We start from the raw sequence: 24,734 nt of genomic DNA on the forward strand, positions 1-24,734 counted from the left end.
AACGGCCAAGTTCTTGCTGCCTTTGAACCCCACAACAGCTCAGCCACCGACAGGTGCTCATGGAACATTCCACAGAAGCTATGAGGAACTTGGTAACAACGCTGAGGCCATGCCACCAGTTCATTACCCACGGAAAGGAAGATAACACATTTCTGAAATAACTTAGCTGACGCGAACACACCCTGCCCACACCACTTTTCAGGCATGGATGCATTAAGGAAAATCGGATCGACCTGTGGCGGGACACCCTTACTGTCTGCTCCACGGACGGCTGGCCCCCGTCCAGGGACCCAGCAGCACCTCAAGACGGCAGGATGCTTTCGCATGGTGTCTGTCTTCTGGAGGACTCAGCCCCGCTCCCAACCCTCCCACAGCTCTGCCCCACGGAGCCGCCCAGCAACAGCCACTGTTACCTTTATCTGCTTGATCTCATACTGAATCCGCTTGATGGGGTTGCCGTAGATGTCGTTCCCAGAGTCCACCTCCTTCTCACTGACCGCTTTGGCCCTGATCACTGCAAAACAAACACACAGAGGTGAGCAGCGTCCCTGCGAGACCGTCCTGGCTCCGAGGAGGGGGCGAGGGGCAAGGCGATCCAGCCACCCACACGGCGGCAACAGAGCCCACACAGGCCGAAGGGGATGACCAGGAAGTAAAGCTCTGAGACGCCTCCAAGTTCCAGGATTCTTCCCCAGGAATCCTCTGCGGACGGGCCAAGAGCAGGTGCTCTAGTCCCTCAGGATGCGGGGGTTCAGAGGAGTCACTGATTTGAACAGAGCTCTCTGCTGGTGTCAAGCTGCACTGCTTTGGGGCTTTCCCCCCCGGCTCCAGTGTGTACGTACTGGTGGATGGGGAAGCAGAGGAGTGAACCGGGACCGGCCTGCCGTCCTGACCGTGGGGCTGAGGATGGGGAGATGCCCAGCACTGCCCTCCATCCAGGGCCTGCTGGCAAACAGGCTTTCAGGCTGAAGGCAGAGGGTAGTTACCCGCCTTAAAGAGGCCCCATCATATTTAGGTTTGGGGCTCTTAGATCTAAAAGGTTGACCCTGACGCCCTCCTAATCTGTCCTAAAAGCGTGCCTGGACAACGTCCTGTGGAGGATTCAGTGCAATAACACACATTCTCTCGGGGGTGCAAGGGGGAAGGTCACAGTGCTTTAACCCAAAGCGTGGCAAATTGGGTGAGGAAACGCCCCAGGGCATGGGCGGCCAACCTCAGGGACAGATGCCGAGGGAGGAGGGCGAACAGAAAGGAAGACAAGCCCAGATGGTGATGCAAGATGAAGGAGAGGGGAAGAGGTCGCACTGAGAAGGTTCCAGAATGTTCTCTGGAGCCTGAGGCTGCTCGAGGGCCATGCACCGCAGGGCTCCCTACTAGCAATTAAGTAGGACTCGGCTCCAGCCCGTGACCTGCCTGAGGCACAGATCAGCAGTTCACGTCATCACTTGGGCACAGCCCTCCCTTTTGCCATTTTGAGACTCATCAGCTGGTGGCATGGCCTCTTTTAATGGCTTTAAAAGCTTTGCCCTCCCAAACTCAGCTGTGCAGGGTCACTCTGGGTGAGCATCATGTTAGTGTGAACATGAGCAAAATGGAGAAAAAAGGAGCAGACAGCGCCAGGCCCACAGGAGCTCCCACCTCCATGCCGAGGGACAGCTCAAATCTTAGAGAGCCCTGGCCAGGGCTGTCTTCTCCCACAGAGTAGGGAGGCCCAGGCATGTGGATCTCCCATGGGTGCCCATCCCCCTGGACCCCAGGAATGTCTCTGAATCCCAGCCTGGCACCAGAGCCCCACACCACAGCCCCACCGCCCCACCCAGGCCCAAACAGCTTTCTTATTTCTCCTTCTGTTGGAGCTGAGTCATGACTGGCCAAAGCCACAGGTTCCTGTTTCCCAGGCTAAGCTAGGCCCCAACCTGCAAAGCCACATCTAGGAAATGCCACCCGCTGGGCCACCCCAGAACAAAGGGCCTTACCTTTGGTAGCAGGTCAACCTGTTTCCAGTGTCTCCTCCCACCCGTTACCCATCTTCCCCCCAGCACGAGCTGTCTTCTTATAGTCACACACCTTCTAGCTCAAACATCCTCCTTGGTCGCCCGCTACCCTCGTCTAAAAGAGGAGACCCTTTGCAACCTGGTGCCAGCCAGTGGCTATTCCAGCTGCGTCAGCCGCCCCTGCTCTGCTATTCTGCCAGTCCATGATCCTGCCCTGAACCTGAACCTGCCAGGAGTGCCCCCACCTCTAGACAGGCAAGTTCCTTCTGCCCCAAATGCCATCTTCCCCTCCCTGCCTGGAGACCTTCTATTCATTCTTCAAGACCCAGCTAAAATAACCATTTCCCGTCTTGCTCTGGGAAATCTTGTCCTCCTATAGCGCTTGGTACACTCTGCATCTCTCGTCCATTCTGCCGTAAATGCCTGGACACCTGTTTGCGCACGGCCCTGGGAGCCTCGAACAGGCAGAGGCTACATTCTAACCACAGGACAGTCGGTGCTAAGTGTTTGCCAGATGGAACTGGGCTGCACCTGAGACACCTGGGCTGGTCACCACACGAGGACTGACTTGGTCCCTTTACTACCTGCCTAATCTACACCTGATTGCAATGCTGCACAGAGGTGTTTACGCCAGGCAGTAAACATGCCAGATCAGCCTGTCATAAGCCTGCTCTTCTGCAGTATCGACCTCAGCTCATGATATGAAACGGACCAGGAACATCTACAGCAGACAACAGTTCTAGAAGGAGGAACGCTGCTGGGTTTTACCACGGCACACTCAATTCTGCATGCTTTCTGGACCTGCTTTTCAGAGGTCCACGACTCTGCACAATGCTTAATGCACAACAGGCGCTCCATAAACACGCCACTGGCAATCAGAAAATAAGCAGAAACTACTCCCAAACAGGATTCCAGAAGCTTCCATTGCATTCCACGCATTAAGGTCCACTCATTTTTCTCTTACAAAAGCACCTAAGGCTCCCAGGCCATCTGAGTTCTCATTTGAAAGGGGCAGACCGGGGGCTACATCCTGCTTTAGCCCCCTACCCACTGTGGTCTCAGGAAGTCCCCTGGCCTCGGTGAGACAGCCACTCCCGTTCAAAATGGAGATACACCAGCGGCACCTGCACACTGTCAGGTGTGGGGAGGACTAACAGCCGGGGGGGCGTATGTGACATGCAGCGCCTGGCACCTGATGCACCAGGTCTAGTTCAGGCCGACAGATGAAAGGCAGCCGCGGAGAAGCACGGCACAAACTTGCCCGGCCCCGAGGGATGGGGCTGGAGCGCTGCACCCCGTCACTGCTCGGTCCACAGCTCCCGTCCTGGTCAGCGTGGACCCTAGAACCTGGGTCTGCGGCAGCTTCCCGATGCGTCTGCTTTGCTCTGGGACTACAGACCACACGCTGTCCTTTTTAAAACTGTCCGGAAAGAAGACACTCGTTGAATCCAGGGTCCAGGCTGGACTTGTGGGGTTCGGATCAGAACAGTAACTGGCACCAAGGCCGCCAGTGGCTTGCAGGGAAGTGGGGCCAGGGAGCCGGGAGGCCGGGAGGATCTCCAACTGGGCTCGTCCATGCAGGACAAGAACTCAGATTCTTTGGGGTCTCTCTGAATTCTGGAGGGAAGCTCTTCCCCACTTTACAAAATGAGAGATAATGGGAAGGAAAGAAAGTGGGAATCAAGAGAGGCAGGGAAGCACCAGGTCTATGAAAACCTTCCCCAAAACATCAACACCCTCTGGGCATGAAGGAGAAATGCTGGGCACACACCTGCCCACTCAGATGTGAGGACCGACACCGCTGACCCACTCAGGGCGGCAGTCACCGCCTGGGCTCAGCACTCTGCGGGGGGAGGGCGTGCGCAAAGCTTTGGCAAATTAACTCATCACTGCGAGAGGATCCCACAGGCAAGCCGAAGGCAGGAGACCTGGGGGGAAACAGGACGGATGGGCTGCACAGGAGGGCGGGCTGGGGCGGCATCACAGCAGATCCAGCCAGCTCTGGAGGCAGATGTTCAGACCCTCAGCCTTCTGCCCTGGCACCCGGCCAGAGTGGGGACTGTCTTACACGCCAAACTCGGAGCTCGGGGTTGGGCTGCCTTTCAAGTGCAAACCCCAAAAGCACGGATCCCCCTCCTGTTGCCCAAAGGGAGAGAGGAGTCAAGTGTGCAAGCATCTTCAGCAGCAGCCCTTGCTCTCAAGAAGCATCCAACCTGGGCTCAAAGACACAGGAGGGACAGGAAAACGGAAGCACACTGTTTCCAGCTGCCAGTGGTGGGGAGGGAGGAGGCAGGGAGAGCTCTCCAGGAACGCGCTTCCTGCACCCAAGGCGATGGGCATCACCCTGAGCTGCAGAATGGAGGCGACTCCAAGGGAGGGGTGGCCCTCTCTGAGTCGCCAGCCAGTGAAACAAGAGGGCTGGGGAAAAGCAAAGAGACCCAAAGAATCTGGGAAGAAACTAAAATCCCGGTACGCACACGTTTATTGAACACCTACTCTATGCTGGGCCTGCTGTTTGGCCCTGGGGTGGGGCCTCAGCCCAGTCCTGTTCCATCCCCGCCGGGAGGGGGCCACTCTGCTCCACCACCCTGCCCCTAGCAGCAGGAGCCAGAGGCAGAGGCAGGAGGGAGAGTCGTTATAAAGATTCTTGTTCTAACTGCTTTGCGCCCAAAAGTGATGGCCTCTCCCCAGGCTGCTCAGATTGTTTTTCCTTCTTTCCCTTCTGCCGTTAACACAACATCTGGGTTTGAGATCAAGGGTGATACATTGGCTGATGCATTCACCGCCAGATGTTGGCTACTGGAATGCACAACCGTGGACTTTAATTCAAAGCACACGCAACCACAGAGTCCCCGCCCCCACCCCTCGGGCTGCGGACACCACATGATGTCACTTCCCCCTGCGAGGAGCCTGCAAAAACAATCCCTAGGACACCCAGCCAGATTTGGGATGGAAAAGAACTCGGCGGGTGGAAAGTCAAGGTCGCGGACAATGATCCAAAGAACACAGGCTGCGTTCAGACTGGGAGGGCTGACAACCACCCAGGGAAAGCCAGTGGAGGCCAGACTGTCCCGCTGCTATCCTGGGGGGAGGGGACACTGAGGGGGCTTTCGGGAAACTCTAGGTGTCCCCAGCACACGACGTGGCCTGGGCCAGCGTCGAGGTGCAACATGCTCCATCAGCCCAGGCCGAGGTTCAAGTCCCCTCTCACACCTCACCAACATCTTCTGAGCCCTACTGTGTTCATGCACATACCCGGGAGAGCCAGACCCCGACAGAGAACTGCCTCTGAGACGTTCATTTATCTCACACTTATTGAATTATCTTTATTACCTTGTCATGGGTCCAACTGCCCCTCTGAGGAATCCCATATGCCATATACATCATGACGTTTCAGTCAATGAGGGACCGCATATACAATGGTGGTACCCTAAGATGAGTACCACACAGCCTAGGTGTGTAGCAGGCTGTACCATCTAGGTTTGTGCAAATCCACTCTGTGACGTTCACACGACAAGGAAATCACCTAATGACGCATTTCTCAGAACATATCCCTGTCCTCACGTGACGCGTGACTGTATATGAATACATCCTATAGGACCTTCCCCATTGAGCCCACTCTGCCCGGGCATGGGCTCCAACTCCGGAGCACAGGTAAGTCTGTGGATCGTGAAATGTGACTTTGAGATATTCACGGCCTCATCCCAATGCACGCAACACACTCTAAGTCCCGAGCCCCCAGCGCCTGCTGAGCAGAGCTTCTGGCTTAGGAAAAAAATCACCCATCTGCCAGGAAGAGGTGCGGGAATCTCCAGGATGCGGAAAAACATCCACCTAAATACAAGGTCAAAATCCAGCCCTGGATCATCTGAGCCTTACGTGTGTACTGACTCAGACGGGCAGGGGTGGCTGGCAGTGGCAGTGTCAGCAGAGGCCACTGTCCCCTCCCAGCCCAGCCCACCTACTGCAGCCTCCAGCTCGGGCTTGGGAGGGGCACCCGGGGGGGACGGGCAATAGCAGAGACAGTGCCACTCTGCTCTTGCATCTGGCTCAGGGCCCTATGGAAAACACCCAGTTAGTTCAGCCAATTGGGGGCACAAGTCCCAATGCCATTCACTGGGGAGAGGGGAAGTGAGGGCCTTCGACCCGCTAGCACATTTGCCAAAGACCCTACTGGCCCCAATCAAGAGTGGGTGAGGGGCCGGCCCAGTGGCATAGAGGTTAAGTTCGCGTGCTCTGCTTCAGTGGCCTAGGGTTCACAGGTTTGGATCCCAGGTGCAGACCTATAAAAAATAAAGGAAGATTGGCAAAGGAAAAAAAAAAAAAAAAAGAGTGGGTGGGGCTGCTGTACTGCTGTGACTGCAATGGGAGCACCATGGGCATTGGTGTGAGAGCAGCAGCAGCTGCTGCAGGTGGCTACGAGCGGTTACAGGGGCTGGCGGCAGAGAAGGACATTTCTTAGATGCAGAGGGAGTGGCTGCAGCTGAGCGGCAAACGTCCTCCACGGGTCATAGGTCCATTTCCTCGTCTCCAGGTAGAATTACATACCAATCATTTCAGAGGAAAGCCAGCCCCCACCTACTGCAGGCCGGGCAAGGATTGACGGGCTCTCCAGGGGCACTTGCCCCCTGGGGCACTTGGGGAGGGCCATAGGGTTCCAGCTTTTGTCTATGCTCTCCAAAAAAGGGGGCGCCCGAGTTTAGACATTTACACCCACACATCACAGATCTTAGCAAAGTGCTCGCTAATGCCTGCAACTACAGCCTGCGGCTGCCACTTGGGATGAGAGCTTCTTGTCCCTTTCAAGTGGACTCAGTGACACCAGATGGCTGGTCGACCTAGCCAAGGCCCCCTGACCTTTGGGTTTTGATGAACTTGTCCAAAGCCCGGGATGAGGGTGGACCCAGAGTGCCTCCATCCCAGCCACCCATTAACCCTCAAGGTCAGAGTCAGGAAAGTAAGGGGGTGCCCAACTTCCTGTGTCTACCCCTGAGACATGCCCAGCATGTGTCTATACCCACGTCTACACCCGACATAGCCTATGGCTCTGCCCCAGGAAAGCTGCAACAAGATGCTATTTTTCAGGGCCCTGCCTGCGACTACTGCAGGATCCCTAAGGGCTTGCACGGAACTAAACCATCTCAGTGGGCTTTGGGGGGCAGGATAAAGACGGTTTTGAATCTCTCCAATGGGACTGCATCTGCTTCTTTAGCAGGTGCGCCGACCTCACCAGCTGGAGGGGCAGGTGCGGGCAGATGGTGGTCTAGAAAGGGGATCATGCTCACACGGACGACTGCAGACTCGCTCTGACGCCCCAGGTATGGAGGCCACGCCCCTCCCTACAGAGCTGCACGGGGGAACGAGGTGCGGTTGAGCAACCTGGGAGATGTCACAAGGAATGCATGGTATCAGCACTGGCTCGGCGCCTGGATGTCTGTGGGCGTGCCCAGCCCCGCCTGCCCCTTTGGCCTCACTGTCCGCCCAACCTCCACCTTCCAAGGTGCCCCTGGGTGGACAAGGTTGTGGGGGCTCTTCCCAAACCCTCAGCTCTGCCTTCCCTGGCCTCAGCGCCTGGCCTCTTTCAGTCGGTAGTGGAGCAGACTCCTCCAAGTTCGCTCCTTTTACGGAAATGAGAAAAAAAAAAAAGGTGGGGGCTGTCATTTAGTAATTAAAAACAGCCCTGTAGTGCTGGGAGGGAACCAAGGGCTGCTTCTGTCCCTGCGGCAGCTGTGAGAGACAAGACGCGCCCTCAGGTCCCTCCAAACCTCCCCATCCCCAGGAGCCAAGAGATGTCCCTAGCTCTGGGGCAGGGCTGGGGCTGTCCAGGGAGAGGGCAAGACTTGGCCAGTGTGACTCAGGCCAGGGTTAGAAATGCCTGGAATGACAACTGCTCAGAGCAGATGTGTTCTGTGGGAGGCTCAGGGCGGGGCAGGGAGACCGATGGGGCACAGCCCCCACCCCAGGCCGTGCCGCCCATGAGCCTGGTCCCTGGGGATTTGCCAGCCCTGCCCAGTGCTGTTCAAGACTCGAGCACATACTCGTGAGCTGTTGTCCGCTGGAAGCCCCGTCTCCATGGAGACCAGCTCTCCCATCTCTGTTTCCTGTCCATTCGCTGTGGCTCCCCTTGGGAGCATGAAGAAAACAACATCTCCGAGAGCTTGAGCTGTGCAGGGAGAAGCTACAGCACTGGTGCCCAGCCTCCAAGCTGCCCTCCTCCACCCCAGGACCCCCGACTCAAGCCCCGCCACCCTTCCTCCCTCCTCCCCCCTCCCTGTGGGCCCAGCGGGATCTCATGCCAGAGGCCTTGGTCATGGTTCCCGAAGCCTTGGGCTCAGCCCTTCCCATTCACGTGCTGCTGAATCATTTGAAAAAAATGCATCCCGATCCTGGGAGGATTTGCTGAGAACAGTGCGGCTTTGTGGAGGGAACTGCTGCTCTGCACTTTCTCCGCCAAGCCCCTGAGGAGGAGCCAAGCTCAGCCCTGCAAACTGCAAACCCCAAGCCTGAAGCCCGGAGCTGGGGGGCAGGAACAGGAGTGGGGCAGGGCAGAGGAAGAGGGAGCCTGGAGAGGTGCTGAGGGAGCCCCTGGCCGCCCCCTGCGATCCCTCCCCACTCACAGGCTGAGAGGGGCACGCAGAGGCCAGGACAGCTCAGAAGTGAGGGCAGCAGACGAGGGTCCTGTCCTCACACTGGCTGGTGGGCTGTGACCACGGGCAGGTCTCTGCTCCTCTCCAGGCTGCCTCATTTTCAGGAGCAAACACATGCGGGCTGGGCTCATGGCTCAGGCCCGTCAGCACAGACAGCACAGCAGCAGTGGCCCTTGCGTGGGACTCTGAGGCATGCAGTCTGCGGGCTGACCCCAACCCACTGCATTTCTCACGGGACCGAAAGAGGGATGTAGGCTGGAATCCCAGGGCCCACACACCCAGCTTCCTACGTGGAGAGAACCCAAGCGGGTGTGCTGGGCAGTTCACGCCCCCCTCCTCTTTCTCGTTAGCCTTGCAAATAAGACCCCAAGTTACAGCCCACCTGCCCCTTGGAGCTGGTAGCGTGTGGTGGTGTGCAGTCAATGCAGCCCTCTGTGCCAGCCTGGGACATGTCCTGGGCATTACAGGACCTGTGAAGAAGGCTGCCCTTCTACATAAACCCTCCACGGCATGACAGAGGGAGGAGGGCAGACGCAAGACGCCTTTCCCATCTCCGGGGCCACTTTCCGTTCATTGAAAGAACTACTGCAGGTCAGAATGGGTCCCCTGTCCTCCCAACTTTACAAATCTTGTTTTCCCCATTAGTTTACATTTCTGAGGTTCTGGATGTTATCTCACACACTATGGCCATGCACCCAACTTCTGGGGGAGGGGACAGCTGTGAGGGCCCTCTGAGCAGCATGCATGGAAGGTGTGGCCACATCCAAAACCAAGGATGCCCACCGTTCCAGCAAGTGCAGGAGCGGGCCAGGCCGTCATGGGGTGAACTGCTCTTATCCTGGCATCTGTCAGACACTGTGGGCCTGCACCTGCCCTATGGACAGGGGACCTCGGCAGCACGCACAACCAGTGCTGCTGCTCCACCCGCACGCCCCGTAGGCACACGGGGGACCTATCCATCAGCAGGTTGGCCACAGAGGTCTTACTGAGTCCCTGAGGTCTGGGTGGGGAGAAAGACAGACAGGGCTGCAAAGAAGTGACCAGACGATGACCGTTCTAATAAATGCAGACTGAGACGGGAACTGGGAGGCTGCCTCCAAGTGTGGGGGCAGAAGCACAAAACCAGTGGAAAACTCCAGAAGACACAGTATTCAGAGCAGGGGAACCCATGGGGGAAGGAGGGAGGGAGGACCCCTGGGGAGGACCCAAGAAGTGCTTTCGGAGGCTGAAGGTACACACAGCCACGATGTCAGGGGTCTTCACTGCCACCTGGCAGAATCTCTTGGGAACGTTCCAGAAGCCCCATGCCCTTCCAGATGGCACTGTCCTAGTGCACTCCAGTCCAGCTGCATCAACGTAAACAAGAAGACAGGGTCTGCTGGGCCCCCAGCCTGCCCTCTGGATACCACTTCGAGAGGGAAGTTACCCATGACCTCTCCATAGGGAATCATTGGAGGGCCACCTTTTTTGGGGGGGGGGGGTCCTGGAAGGCTATTTCCCATATCGCTGGCCTGGGCAAAGAAGTGCCCCATCCCCCTTTAGCCTTCTGCAACACAGGTGGGAAAGGGCACAGTGTCTCGTCCTGCTGCCAGGGGACAGTGTAGGTGTGACCATGCAGGCAGAGATGAGTCACCTCCGCCATGTCTCGCTGCCCACCCCCCACACTTACTTTAGCTCAAGCGTAGCCAAGAAGGGGCCATCCCTCACTGAGCACATGGGCCACAAACGCTACCTCTGAAAGTGGAAACAAAAATAACCACTCAAAGGCAGGCTGGTCCACTCGCCAGACAGTGGCCTCTAGGCCGAGTCAGGACGACTTCATCACTCAGTGTTTGGGTCCCATCGTGGCCACCACTTTAAACATGGTGATCCCTTAGCACCCTCTGCACCCTCCCCAACCAAGGTGACCCTTCAGCGGCAGACAGGAGCTCTCCAGGTGGTCTCCTCCTGACACGCAATGCTGGGCATCATTGAAAACCCAGGGCCCCTCCCCCCATAATCCTCACGTGGCCTGGGAGTGGCAACGCCCTCCGGGCCACAGGACTGCTTTCTTAATCACGTTGGGCTTGCATCAAATTGTTGAGTTGCTTTGCAGCCTGACCCATGACATTCCAGAAGCAGATGTCAGGAGGAAACCTGGCTGAGAGCAAACATTCTCTGCATCCCAAGTGGAAAAGCCACAGACAGACAATGGAGACCCACACGATGAAGACGTGAGATGGTAGGAGGTTCCTCACCCAAGCTACTGACAATGTAAAAACAAAACCAAAAAGACCCGTGGCTGATGTTACCGCCCCATACAAATGGCATCTTGGGGGTTCTGTGAGCTCCATGCTCTCCAGGGAAGCCTGGCTCAGGTTTCTCAGGCACACGTAACTGGGTGTCACCCAACGTCTCCAGGGCATGCCACCATCGCCGTCTGCCACGGCACGTTGACTCGCTACCAGCATCCTCCACTGGAACAAGAGCCCTGCGATTCCCAGGTGTGTCGTCTACTGTTCACGTCCAGTAACTGGGACAGCGTCTGTCACTCAGTATTTGTCAAGGGAAAATAGCATAAGATCAGGTCAACCCTTTCCAGGGCAAAATCAAAAACGGTGAAAACGGGAAAGAAAAAGAGGAATAGGACCGTTCCCATGCTGACATCCCACTTGGTGTTCAAACTTTCCAAAAGCACTTTTTGACGCCTGGCCTTTTGATCCAAATGCCTTAGGGAGGTAGTCCTCTTTTTGGGAACAGGCATAAAACAGAGAAGCAGCTTTGATCCTGGAAAGGAGGCCCAGATAGTCACACAATGATATGATGCTGCAGCAAAAATGAACAAATGACACCTATGTGTGACACGGAGGAATTAAATCTGCTGAATCCAAAAAAAGCTTCCAAAAGACCACACATGGTGTAAAGGCTTTTTTATAAAGTTCAAACTCAAGTAAATTAAATATAGTGTATTGTGTGTGCGTGCATGTATATATATATATATAGAGAGAGAGAAATATATGAAAAGTAGGGACGGCCCCCAAGTTCAGCAGGCACAGAGCTAAGGAGGAATAGGGTACAGAAAGGGGAAGCAGCCAGACAGAAGCTGGTTTTCAGTAACTATCCCAGATCTTGGGTCTGAATGGTGGGCTTACAGTTGTTCATTATTTTGTTTAAAAAATATATCTAAGAGGGGCCGGCTCCGTGGCCAAGTGGTTAAGTTCGGGCGCTCCGCTGCGGCAGCCCAGGGTTCGGATCCTGAGCGCGGACATGGCGCCGCTCGTCAGGCCACGTTGAGGCGGCGTCCCACATCCCGCAACTAGAAGGACCTGCAACTAAGATATACAACTGTGTACAGGGGGGGGTTGGGGAGATAAAGCAGGAAAAAAAAAAATGATTGGCAACAGTTGTTAGCCCAGGTGCCAATCTGTAAAGAAAAAAAAATATATATATATCTCTAAGATAAAATAGGCCATTCATGGACCAATGATACAAATGGGTCATGACCGAAGATGGGTGATCCAACTCAGTGCACCGGAGTCCTTGGAAGAGAGGGAGAGCGGGAGGCAGGAACCACCTCCTTGATATGCTAGTTGAGGGGTCATCTAACTATGGCTGGAGGGCCAAATCCAGCCCCCACCTATTTTTGTAAATAAAGTCTTGGACTTGGCCGCGCCCATTCATATGTGTATCATCTGCAGCTGCCTTTGAGTGGCAATGGCAGGGGTGAGAAGTTGCCACAGAGACCATATGGCTGGCAAAGCCTGAAGTATGTACTACCTGGCTCTTTTGCAGAAAAAAGTTTGTCCACCCCTCTCCCAGTCCCTAAGTATGCAATTGGCAGATAAAACTCCACCCAGTGTAGGCTATCCGTGGCTGCCAAGTCAGAGGTAAAGGTGGGGGGCAGGAAACTGACCAGACACCCAGGTCCCCCCACCAGTGCCAGCCCCTGAGGGAGTCACCTCTTGGCACTGGGTTGCCAGGAAACACTTTCTCTCTCTCCCTCCTGCTTTCTAATATTAAAGCGACAAGAACATTACTAAGCGATGTCCTATTAGATGATGTTGGTTTTGTTGGTTTGAAAGACCAGGAGAGGTTTTCACTAAATCTCTCCATTAGCGTCTCAGCTGGCGGCTGAGCAACAAGCGACGTCTCTTTTGACATTGTGCCTGTCTGACCTTGGATGCCCCGAAAGTCTAGTGTTTTTCTGGCTAAAACATCTGAAGTGCTTAATTTACCTGGAGTTTCCATCTGTGCTCGTGGCACATGAAAACAGCTTGGCTCAGGGACACCCTTTGTGCTACGCTGGCCAGACGCACTTACTGCGCCCCACGTGGGCTCCTGTTTTTGTGCTAAGAAGCCTTCCTAAATAGGACTTAGTTTTAAAGGCAAGATTAGAGAATAGTACAATTCCTGCAGAGGAACTTGGCCCAAAGGATGGCAGGACGATGGATGACCCATTTTAAAAGGCCGACTGGTTTCCGAGCCAAAGTCGCAAAGACACATCTCACAGACTCAGAGACCACTTCCGGCATAACGCCCGGGCATCAGCGATGTATTTATCACGGGTGGGACTCTCCCTTTTAACATATTCTCTGAAACTCTTGCAAGCGCTTCCTGGCTTCTTCAAGAAACTGCTTGTGCGACTGGTTCTGCTCTAAAATTTGCTGTTCAAGGCCACGGATCATCTGACTGTGCCTGTCGTCGTCAGCGGTGCTGGCGGCCAAGGCGGAAGTGGCACCGGGCTCATCCCCTCCTTCCTCCTCCTGGTCTCGAGAGGAGTGAGACTTCAGACAAGCCAGACAAGCTCGTGCCTGCGCCCGTCTCTCATCTTCTAGGACGGCCTGGGAGTGAGCTTCCAAGCTCATCTTTGGGAGTCCAGTGGGTTCAAGCAATTCCAGCTGCTTTTGTCTTGTCTGCTCCATCTCCAGTTTCTGCTTTTGCCGTGACGCCACCAAGCCAACCCTGCCTGCCTGGCCTTCTAGGGAGCCCTCCACCAGTGTGTCCGGTCTGGGCGCTTCTTGTCTGGGTCCTGTGGTGCACGGGAGCGGCCTCGCTTCACTGCCGGGTGTTCCTGCCTCGGAAGACGATAGTCTACTCTCACTCTTAAATGCGGGCTTGGCCATTAGACGGTATTTTTGGTTCTCAAGCTTGCTTAATAACTTTTCCAAATTGGTTTTGGATGATGTGTGGTGGGCGTCCACCTCTGCTGGACTCACGGAGTCCCCGGCAGGCACCATTTCCGTTTCTGCGTGGATGCTTTTCTTCTCTCTCTGGGTCTCCCCTCTCTGTCCCTGCATCTCCGAGAAGCCCTGTTCTTCCCTGGGGTGCTGACCCACCCCGGGCCTGGGTTCAAGGTACAAGCTCAGGTGTTTTTTCAGCTTCCTGTTTGTGTTAAATAACTCTTCAAAGGCAAACTCAAGCTCTCGCTTCCACCTGCTCTTCTCACGGCACTCGCACCGGGCGGCCTGTGGTGCGGCTCCCGGTCCGCGGGGCGAGCCGGGCGGCCACCACTGTTCCAGGTCGCCCGCTCTGCCCTCGGGGCTCTCAGTCACGGAGCTGTCTCGAAGGTCTTGAAGGAGACGAGCCGTCCCCTTCCCCAGCTGCCTCCTCCCCTCTCGGGAGACGTCTTTCTCCCTGTCCTCCAGGTGCTTGGTCTCTCCAGCCACAGCCAAGAGCGTTTCCACATCCAGGCCTCGGCTCACTCGAGGGTCCACGGCACGGCGGCCACCGCTGGTCTTGGTTGGCGGTGCTCGTTCCCCCTTATGCTTCCCTGGGGGGCTCGGGGGCGGATGAGTCAGGCCCATGGCCTTGGTGGTTCCCTGCTTCTCCACGCCCACTGCTTTCCTCGGGGGCCTGCTGTGGCAGGGCTGCTGTCTCATCAGCTCTTCTCTGCGACTCTTCTCTTCTCTGACGGCCGCTCTGTGCCTGTCCCCGGCCCTTGGCGGCGAGGCTGCTCCTCGCTGGGCCAGCAGCTCCAGGTGGAGTCCACGATCCTTGGTCTGCCCTCCTCCCAGACCTAAGAGATGCCCTAAATACAGCCTTTCCAGGCCTCGGACTTGCCGGCTGGGGACCCCCTCCCACTCTGCCCCCAACTCCTCGGCCAAGCGCTGGAGCTGCTGACTTTTCCACCACTTGAGATCTTGTCTTCTCTGCAGAGCAAGGTCTCCTTTTTCTCTGACTTGTAGCAATCTGTGCTTCCGCCTCAAAAGCAAGGCTTCGCCGTCAGGACTAGGACTCGGCTGAGCGGCGCTCTGTGTGTTTCTTTTCATCCTGGAGACCTTTGCAGACACGGCTTCAGAGGGAAGGTGGTGTGAGCCAGGAGCGCAGGTTCAAGGGCACCCGGGGCTGAGCAGCCACGGCTGTTCCACGTCAAGCCTACAAGGGCAGGACACACGCACTGCCCGGGAGTGTTCCGAGGAGAGTGAGCAAGCCCCTGGAGACAAGGCACACAGGGCTCTTAATGTGGGGTAAGTTCTACAACGTGTCCCTCCGCCCTCCCCCCCGCCAGCCCCCTGCGAGGGCCCATTCTGTCTCCTGATTTCCGTCCTGCTCACCTTTAACAGTATCCTGTAGGGCAGCTGTTTTCAACAGGGTGTGGTTTTGTTTCCCAGGGGACACGTGGCAATGTTCAGAGACATTTTTTATTGTCACACTGGAGGGAGATGGTGCTACTGGCATCTAGTGAGTAGAGGCCAGTGATGCTGCTAAACATCCTGGAGTGCACAGGACGGCCCCCACAACAGAGTGGTCCAGCCCCACTGTCAACAGTGCTGCAGCCGAGAACCCCCAGCCCAGGAGACATGCTAGGCTTCAGGTGGAAGCGGAAGGATGCAAATGACTTAGCTACTTATAAACGAAAGGAGGAAGGGGTGGAGGAGGAGGAGCCTGCGAGGCAGGGGTGTGTGGCAAGGGTTGCAGGGGGAGGGGTGTGTGCATGAGTGTATGCAGGCAAGTGTGTGTGTGTGTGTGTGCACCAATAAGAGAGGGTGGTAAGCTGATGGTATTTCTTTTTTCATGATTCCCAACTCTTTTCTCGTGTAATTATCAGAGGCCGCCTCTAGCATCAGGAAGGGACATGTGCTTTGCCGGGCCTTCCTGGGGAAGGAGGTGCCTTTACACTAAGACTACGGAGTCACGTCTGTTGCCACTTGCCGCTGATGTCAACAACAGCCAGATGTGTGGGTTAAGGGAGCTGCTCCCTGGGCAGCTGCAGTGTGTATGGACTGCCCCTCACCTGCCACAACCCTTCTTCCATTTCAGTCTGTGTGGAGCCAGGCTAAACACCCCCGGGTCTATGGAACAGCTAACGTCAATGCACAGGCTCCCCTCCAGGCCCTCCACACGTATTCACTCAGCTTTTTTACAGTAACCTTTGAGGTGAGGAGCTGTTATCACCCCTGGTTCACAGGTGGAGAAACTGAGGCAGGGAGCAATTAAGAAATTTGACCCAGATCACACAGCTGGTGACTGGCAGAGACAGGCCTCTGCCTCTCAGATAGACCACAGTGCCTTTGACTAACCTTGGCTGGTCACACTGCCGCCGGCTTTTGTAAATTTGATCGTGCAGTTATATACTCAGAATAGCGGCTAACATTACATTCTACCAGTCTGCCGACTACCATGATGAGCAAGAGGAGAGAGAGAGAGAAAGTTGGGGGCATGAGACACAACAACTGAGATTTTCGACAAAGGTGCCACAGCAATCCAATGGGGGAGGGAATCGTTCGTTTGCTTGTTTGTCCCCCCACCAAACGGTGCTGGACAGCTGTATATTCCACGTGCAAAAAAGATGAGTTTAGATCCTTATCTCACCATGTATGAAATTATATACCACGTATAAAAATTAACTCGAAATGGATCATCAACCCTAATGTAAGGTCTAAAACTAGATGCTTAGAAGGAAACGGAAGTGTACCTTCATGACCTTGGGTTAGGCAAAGATTTCTTAGATACAACACCAAAAGCACAAGCAATAAAAGAAGTTCATAAACTTGGCATCATGGACATTAAAAACCTTTGCAATGTTCAAAAGACATCACTAATAAGAGAATACCTGCGCCTCGTACCGCCAACGTTAAGACCTGAATCCGGATCATGTTGCCAACCCTGGCAACTCAATGGGAAGATGACAAATAATCCCATTTAAAAATGGGCAAAAGACTGAAATAGACACTTCACCAAAGACAGACACAGTATGGCTAATAAAGCCCAAAAAAGACGTCAAACCTCAATAGTCATCGGGGAATGCAAATTGCAGCTGTGAGACACTACTTCACATCCACTAGAACGGCTACAATTCAAGACTGACCATGACAAGCGTTGGTGAGGATGTGGAGTGACTGGAGGCCTCACGCCCTGCTGGTGGGAATGCAAAATGGTGAGCGGTCTCGGAGAACGGTTTGGCGGTCTGTGTTAAAACGGTGAAGACAATTTACCACATGACCCAGCAAGGAAAGCACGCAGCCGCACAAAGAAACGGAAGCTCCGAGAGACTCAATAACTCTCCCAGCTCACAGGGAGGAGGCTGGGTTTCAACCTGGGTCTTAAATGCCGAACACTGAGCTTTTCCCACCCCTGGGGATGGCCACAGGGTGTCCAACAGGTGCGGCGAGGTCGGGGCAGCTGTGAACGTCCCTTCATCTGTGTTGGAAGACACCTGGAGAGAATGGGGAAAATCGCACCCCCAGACCCAAAGCCTATCCAGTGCCTGGAGCCACTGGCCCACACCCTCATTAACCGGTGACAATCAGGAAACCTGGCCAAGCCTCTCCCCCTCTGGAGTGCCCCACCGTACACCCTGAGCCAGGCCCACCTGGGCGGGCACCCCAAAACTGCCAAGTTGGTTTTCCTGGAGACATGCGAATGAATGAAAACTTAAAACATCTGAACAGAGATCTTGGGGACAAAGTTCAGAAACGAGTGAGCTCCACAGTTTAGGAACTGAAAACCCTGTGTCACCGGCACACCCTACACCCACATGCCAGCTGCTCCACTCTGTCACCTCCCAGCACTTCCCTGTCTGCTAGCTTGAGACCAGAGTGTTCTAGGCGTCCCATCACCCTCTGGTCTCCCAGTCCTGCTCCCCCAGAGCTGATCAGGCTGCCCCACGCCGGCTGCCTTCGACCACTGGGGAAAACCACGGCCCTGTCCCCATAGAAGCCCCACTCAGAGCAGCAGGCGGGAAGGCGGGTGGACACCCATCTGGCCTCCGGCAGCGCTAAGTGGACACTGGGCCGTTCTCCTCACTCACCCCCTGTGGGCCAGCGTGTGGAGCCAGCCCGTGGCTCAGATAGCTGTCCAGCAGAAGCAGACACCTTCCACGCCACCAGAGGGGACCCTCCTCACAGGTGGCAGGGAAGCACCAGGCCGTCGGCAGTCCTCCTGCCTTCTCACCCCGCAAGGAGACTCCAGGGAGCCCTACAGCCGTGAGGAGGCCACCAGGATCGGAGGCCATGCTTCCCGGCACAGACATCAGGTCCTGCCATAACCCCCTGTGACCTCCGGTTTCTGCAGGTGTACAAGAGGCATATGCTGCCCACTCAGGGCCACTAAGGCATGACACGTATGTGCCACCGAGGACCCACCCACGGCCAGTGCTCACAGTGGGAGGTGGCACAGCTAACACATGGTGGTTGTGACAAAGACCAGGCCCTCCAATTGCTGGGGTTTGTTGTGACAATGCTGCAAGCTCCAGTGGTGCTGCCAGACCCCCAGGGACCACAACGCCCACCGTGGCGGGGTCAGGATGACGCGAAACTTCTGCACTCTATTCCAGTAACCAACACACCGATGCCATCCCCTTGGAGAGCTCGGGGTCGGCGATGGCCTCACACACACCATATTGTTGGCTGGAACCCACCCCAATGTGATCCAAGGTGTTATCTGAGCCCCTGGGACTGTGTGTGATTTCACAGACAAATGAAGTACATAGATGAACATAAGAGGGTAAAACGGAGCCTGCTGTGTGGACATGACATCGACTACCACGTAGACCCACGTGCCGGCAGGCCCTGGTGACTCAGGCTATTCACACACTTTGCACACACCGTCTCACCATGTCTATTCCTAGCCCCATTTTCTAATGGGGAAACCGATTCAGAGAGGTTAAGTAACTTGCCGAAGGCCGCAGAGCTGATAAGCTGTGCAGCGAGGATTCAAGTCAGAGCAGGAAGACCCCTGATCCCAGCATCTTCCCCTGAAGCTGATGTGGCCAGAGTTGGGAGCCAGAACTCCACCCTGGGTTGAGCTTTGTTCTCATCTGACCTCTGACCTCCCGTGACTCTGAGAGGCCCTTAGCCTCTGGTACTGAGTCGAGCCTTAGCGTGCTCTGCGTGCACTCACCTGAGTCCACAGAACGGAGCACCCTCTCCCTTTCCATTCAAGTATTTTACTTGAACACTGCAAGGCAAGACCTGGCACAGTGCTTCTTGAACCTTGCTGAAAGTCGGGTTCCGACTCAGCAGGTCTGAGGGAGGCCCGAGACGCTGATTTCTAAGGAGCTCCCAGGGATGCGATGCTGCTGGCCCACGGACCACACTGGGAGCAGCAAAGCCCCAGTAAAGGACTCTGCCCAGTATCCGTGTCTGGATCTGCCCCTCCTCGCCAGCCCCTCGCCCCACAGAAGCTGAGCCCGCCGGTCTCTCCCCTGAGCCCCTCCCAAAGCCTGATAACCAGCCTGTCCTCCCCTTCCCCCACTCCCGTGGCGGCCCCCCCCTCCCCTCCCCCCTCCTCCAGGCTGGAGCCAGCACTCTAATTCAGGCAGCCACGCAACTTCCAGCATCTAAAACAGCTCCCTGTTGTCCACACCGGCAAGTCTCCAAACACTGCCACAGGCCACCTGCACCACGGGTCACCTGAGCTGCCAGTTAAAATGCAGATTCTGGGGCCCCGCCCCAGACTGATCCTATCCCAGCCTTTGTGGGGAGGGGCCCAGGAATGTGCTCAGTGAACTATCTCTTCAAAGTCAGTTGGGCAATCCCTGGCTTGCAGGCTTGAGAATGTTCCAGCAGCTCATGATCCGGCCCCCTTCTCCCAGCTGGGCATGGCTGGCCAGGCTCCTTGCCATTCCCAAATGCCCCCCACCCAGGTCCGACACCACAACTGTGCTCATGCGGGTCCTTCTTCCTCAAACGGACGGCCCCCGACCATCCTGCCCACAGTTCCCAGCCCAGGTCCGGCTCCTCCTTCCTCCAAGCACATCCCCCAACTTTCACAGCAGCCGGGAAAACGCTCCTGCCTTCCTCCACAGGCCCACAGACTCGGCGCCGGGTGACACCGGGTAGCACTTTTTCTTTGAAACATTTAAAAATAGATATAGAAGGGCTCCCATTAGCTGGCATGGCCAGAGAGAGAACATTTCCATATAATTAAAGCTTACTCTTTCATATGTAAAGTACATCATTTCTCTGTCTTCTTAGACTACAAAGAATAGACTTTGACCTTTTTTTGAAAACTCTGGATTATCTTTAGGACTATAATATCGGGAGTCCCTCAAGGGCTTTTAAGACGTATAAGACAGCGTTCCTCTAAACGAATGACCCCAGAATATACTCTGGGTTTCTTAAGTTGCCTTTTTACAGCTTCCTATGTCCTCGTCCTCGGTTGCAGCTTTCCGTCTGCGGGTCTGACGGCCTCCTACCCTCCTTTTCGATACAGCTTCTCAACTGCTGCCGACTCAACTGCACCCACACAAAGCAGCTTGTTCACGTTATGTCTGAAGCAAGGGTAGATAAGTCTGGGGCACCAACAGGCTCTTCTGAGTCAAGGACTGAGCGTCTGACTCTAAGCTTATCGATTCTAGACGTGGTCACCCACCACACCCCATCACCCACGGGGAGATGGACAACCAGCCGTGGGGCCAGAACGCCAGCCTCCAGCTCAGAAGATCTGTAACAGGCCTGAACACCTGGGCAAACCCAACAAGACAAGACATATCGGGAACGTGTCTACAACTCCCACGTGAGTCCTCAAATACGACTGTCCCAGTGCAAACGGGAGAAGCCAGCTCTCAAGAAGCAACGCCAGAGTCAAAGGCTGGAGCCGGCAGTGAGCCAGGAGTTGGCAGAGACGTGGCCACCCAGAGCCAGTGGGATCTTTACCTGCGTTGATAGAAGTGCCTGGAACAAGCCGGGTAATGGTCCGATCCAGACACCAGCGTGAAAGAGGCACTTGGATCAACCGGACGGACTGTGGAAGAGGTCTGCCAACGCCCCAGGAGCGCCCACCCTATCCCACGCCACGGGGCGCTGTGAGTGTCAAACGGGAGCCTGGGAGGCATCAGAACCATGCCTGGCTCCCAGGAAGGCGCAGTCAGCCTCTCCTCCCAAAGAGACACAAACACAGCCGGTCGGTCCCACATGCAGGGAGCCGATGGTCAGACGTGTGAACAAACAACTTTCAAAAGGTAAGAGGTGTCTATGCCTAGCAATGTCTAACCAGACGCTGTCATGGGAAAAAAGTTTCAAAATCAAACTGTAACTCCTGAAATGCTTAGAAATTACTAAGAAACCTACACTAAATGAGAACTACAACTTTACTAAATAAGGGAGAAATCTGAATAACGGAGAGATGTGTCCTTCCAGACAGCATCCAGACAAAGCTGAGTGACAAGGATGGGGAGAAGGGCCAGAGCCTCAGCGTTCAGGAGGAGAATGAAAAAACAAACAAAACAGGTCACAGGAAGAAAAGTCCTAAGGAACCAAGAATGTTTGGAGCGGGGCTTGCAGGCGATAGAAAAGTCTAGAACGGCATAGGGTGGTAGTGAAGAGTATTACCTAACTGTGTGACTAGTGCAAGCTCCTCAACTCCAGGTGCCTCAGTTTGCTCATCTGTAAAATGGGGATGGTAACAGGAGCAGCCATCTATACAGATGCTAGCTCTCATCACTACGTGAAACACCCAAATGCTTGGCGAGCTGTCTGGGGAAGAGGGTGGTACTTACCGTGTGTCTCCAGCTGACTGAACTAGACCACCGAGAACACATTACAGGGAGGTAGAAATTGGTGGAGTGGAAAGAAGCACTTTCTAATGGATTGTCTTGAAATCATTGGGCTGACTCAGTAGGTAGTGAGACACCCATCACTGGAGGCATCCAAGCCAAGCCCGGATAAAACAAACAACAGAAAAATTTTAAAATCCATTTCTCTGGAGTTTCACTCTCTAAAAATACATCCTGTGACACCCAGTGTCCAGCCCAGAGCCTCAGTTTTTGTCCATTTCCTGACTCTCAGCTAAGGTGCAGAGGGGTGGTTCCTAAAGCTGGCTAGGTTTTGGACTGGCTGCATCAGAATCACCTGGGGGGCATGGTCGTGGTAGAATGTGAGTCCTAGCCTGGCCCCTCAGCAGGTTTTTTCACTCAAATCCTGCAGGTGGGGCTTGTGAATCTGTGATGTTTAACTATCCCCCTGATGCACAGCCTGATGCACAGAGCTGGGAGAGCTCTAGAAGCCCAGATGGCTGGGGAACCAGCTCAGGCCCATTGTGTCTCCACCACCTCCTCAACTAGCTTCACAAAGGCAGACTCTTCCAGACTTATAGGGGCATCAGCTCGCCAGGTGGGCCACTTACAGCCAATCCCGCTGGCGGCTTACGAAATGTCTCCTGACAAGGTCAATCATCGGGTTTCCCTTAAACCTTACGGGTTCCAGGTACCCAGCCTAGGTCAGGACTCTCTGCTACCAACAGCTATTCTTGCTGCACAATGACCCCCGCCCCACACAACCACATTCATCCCCAAGCCTGTCCCACCAGCTTCCACCACCCATCCTTCCCACAGACCGTAGAGGTGGGCCCCACGGGGCAGGGGCTTTCAAACGAGCCTCCTGGACATGTGGCCTGGAGACTGTCACTGGCCCATTTTCCAAGGCCCTCTTAGGAGCCTCAACAAACAGCCGGGCACAGAAAGAACCCACCCCTATGTGGGATCTTGAGGGAACACAACAAAAACCTCGGCCCTGGGCAGTCTACATGGGGTCTCCGGGGCCCACTGACCAAAGCTGGCTGGAATCGCAGCCCCCCACCTCCACCAGAGGCCCAGCGTCTGCCCAACTGGTGAACCGTGGCAGGCTGCTGCCACGGGAACGACAGAGCTGCTGTGCTGTGACATCAGAGCAGGGCTGAAGTCAGAGACAGTGACCAGCCAGCCAGAGGGTGGGCACCTGCCAGGACACCTGTTGTGGGTCCACTGATCATAAAGATTTGCCTCAAACAGCTGGGGCGATGAGCAGAGGGACGGCCAACGTGGGGTTAAGGAAGGCATCCGCGGCATTGGCTGTCCTTCCCTCCCCAGTCTGGCAGCATGGTGACCATGCTCCTCATTGTGGTGTCGCTCCTCCCAGAGCTGTTGCACTTCAGGGTCAGAATTCCCAGAAGATGCTTACCCGCCCCTTCTCCCTCAGGCAGTGTCTGCTCCCACTCGGGCTGGGGGACACACGCTCCTCCAGGATGCCACTGTTGAGCTGAGCCAACTGGAGGTGGGGGAGAAGGAATCCTGGCCCTGGCCCCCTTTGTCACCCACCCAAAATAAGAAATCGGACACTCCTGCCATCGTTACTAGGGCTGTGCGCATCCTCTACAGTTTTGACAATTAAGAAATTTCGTTTGGGGTACGTGATTTTGGGCCCCAAGAAGTCAAAGCAACTGATTCTCGGGGTTTGGTGTGTTGAAAGCAGAAAGTCAACAGCAGAAACTTGGCTGAAATGTGGGGATCTCAGGGAAGTTAAGTCTCAAGAGAGCTGATCTGGGACGAAAGCCCCAAGCTGGGGCTGGAAGGGGGCCTTGAAGAGGTCATCTGGTCCCTGACCTGGCGAGGGGCAGAAGGAATTCTCCCCACGGGAAAGTGCTCAGCCATAGTCCCCACCCAGGCACTTTTTTGGGTTCCTCTTCTTGGCCCTATAGACACAAAGTTTTGTGTCCACTCCTCTTTCCGCAAAGAAAAACAGCCCCTTAGCCTCACAGTGGGGTCTTGTTGACCCACCTTTCAGCAAAGGACAAGCTCTAGGGAAGGGGGAAATAACACGCGGCCAAAAACTACAGCTTACAGGGCCTTTGACAGCCTTCCAGAATGTTCTAGCACAGCCACCACTGCTATCCTCTCCAGGCAGTTTCTGGATCGAAGACATTTCCCCCTAGCCTGGGCTCTCCTGACGACAGCTTAGCGATTCCTCGCATGCAGCTCCCGTCCTCTGCAGTGACCTGCTCTGCTCAGCGGTCCCGTCTCCCTGAGCTGCTTCACTGATGTGGGACCAACCCAGCTTTAAACGTCTGGGTCCGTACTACGGTTGACTGAATTAAACCTATACATTAGCAAACTCTAAAAATAACACATATCATTCAAGTTCACCTTAAAAAAATTCGAAAACAGACGCTTGCGCAAGAAAGTCTAATTTCCCCGAATGTTTTACATCCCAATAAAAAATAAAAATCCTCCACCATTTGGTCCCGCAGAGCATCCAGAGCTGTGATTTAGCGAACCACTCCCTGCTGCTGTATGTACAGGTGTTTCTAACATTTCCCGAGGATAAACAAGACTGTGATGGATAGCCTTGTGACTAAATGCTAGCATGTGTCCTTAATTATTTCCCTGCAGAAAAATTCCTAGATATAAAGCTGTGTGATCAAAGGGAGACTCATTTTTAAAGCCCTTGATCGCGTTGCCAAAATGCCCTTCCGAGACTCTAAAGTGCTCAGGTTAGGAGGAAACATACCTATAAGTCCAGCCATTCCAAGGACTACAAGCCTCTCGGCCAGATGGAACAGAGCAACGGCAAGTCCAAGGCTGTGACGTCCAAGCCCATTTGCAGCGACTCGAGCCAGGATGCGGCTCCTTAGACTCCTGGCACCACCCCTCAGCAGCGCGACCTTGGGCAAGTCACCAACTGCTCCCCATCCAGGCGGGCGAGGACACTGGCCTCACCAACCTCACAGAGTCCTTGTGGATGAGAAGAGCTGTGATGTCCTTGTGTACAGAAAAGCCCTAGACAGTTGACATTTTTTTCTAAGAGACTTACGATTGGTGACTTTTGCCTGGTGTTTTTTTCCTGGCTTTCCAGAACCCATGCACAGAATGCAAAGACCACCCTAGTTTGCTCCTCCATTCCCTGTACTGGAGCCAACT

General features: G+C 55.0%; 2 protein-coding genes across 3 annotated transcripts in view; both read right to left on the reverse strand.

Moving 5' to 3' along the window:
* TIMP2 (TIMP metallopeptidase inhibitor 2) overlaps positions 1-24,734 on the reverse strand; it is a 49,502-nt gene that overhangs the window by 14,271 nt on the left and 10,497 nt on the right. Inside the window, exons 1-2 of one of the 2 annotated variants that reach the window (XM_070483743.1) lie at positions 24,325-24,569; positions 414-514 (exon numbers count right to left, since the gene is read on the reverse strand). In XM_070483743.1, the coding sequence (XP_070339844.1) occupies positions 414-514; positions 24,325-24,340 (117 nt within the window). In that variant the 5' untranslated portion in view covers positions 24,341-24,569. Of the gene's footprint in view, positions 1-413; positions 515-24,324; positions 24,570-24,734 lie in introns of those variants that run through there. The other variant, XM_014863442.3, reaches the window with a different exon arrangement.
* CEP295NL (CEP295 N-terminal like) lies at positions 13,011-16,882 on the reverse strand. The gene has a single exon (XM_070483742.1). The coding sequence runs from the start codon at positions 14,887-14,889 to the stop codon at positions 13,201-13,203; it is 1,689 nt and encodes a 562-aa protein (XP_070339843.1). The 5' UTR covers positions 14,890-16,882; the 3' UTR covers positions 13,011-13,200.

Source organism: Equus asinus, chromosome 13 (genome assembly GCF_041296235.1).
Source record: "Equus asinus isolate D_3611 breed Donkey chromosome 13, EquAss-T2T_v2, whole genome shotgun sequence".
In the NCBI taxonomy this organism is placed as follows: Eukaryota; Metazoa; Chordata; class Mammalia; order Perissodactyla; family Equidae; genus Equus; species Equus asinus.

Bases quoted from the DNA above. Each gene is read 5' to 3' on its own strand.
- CEP295NL (XM_070483742.1), bottom strand. From the start codon at position 14,889: ATGAAAAGAAACACACAGAGCGCCGCTCAGCCGAGTCCTAGTCCTGAC.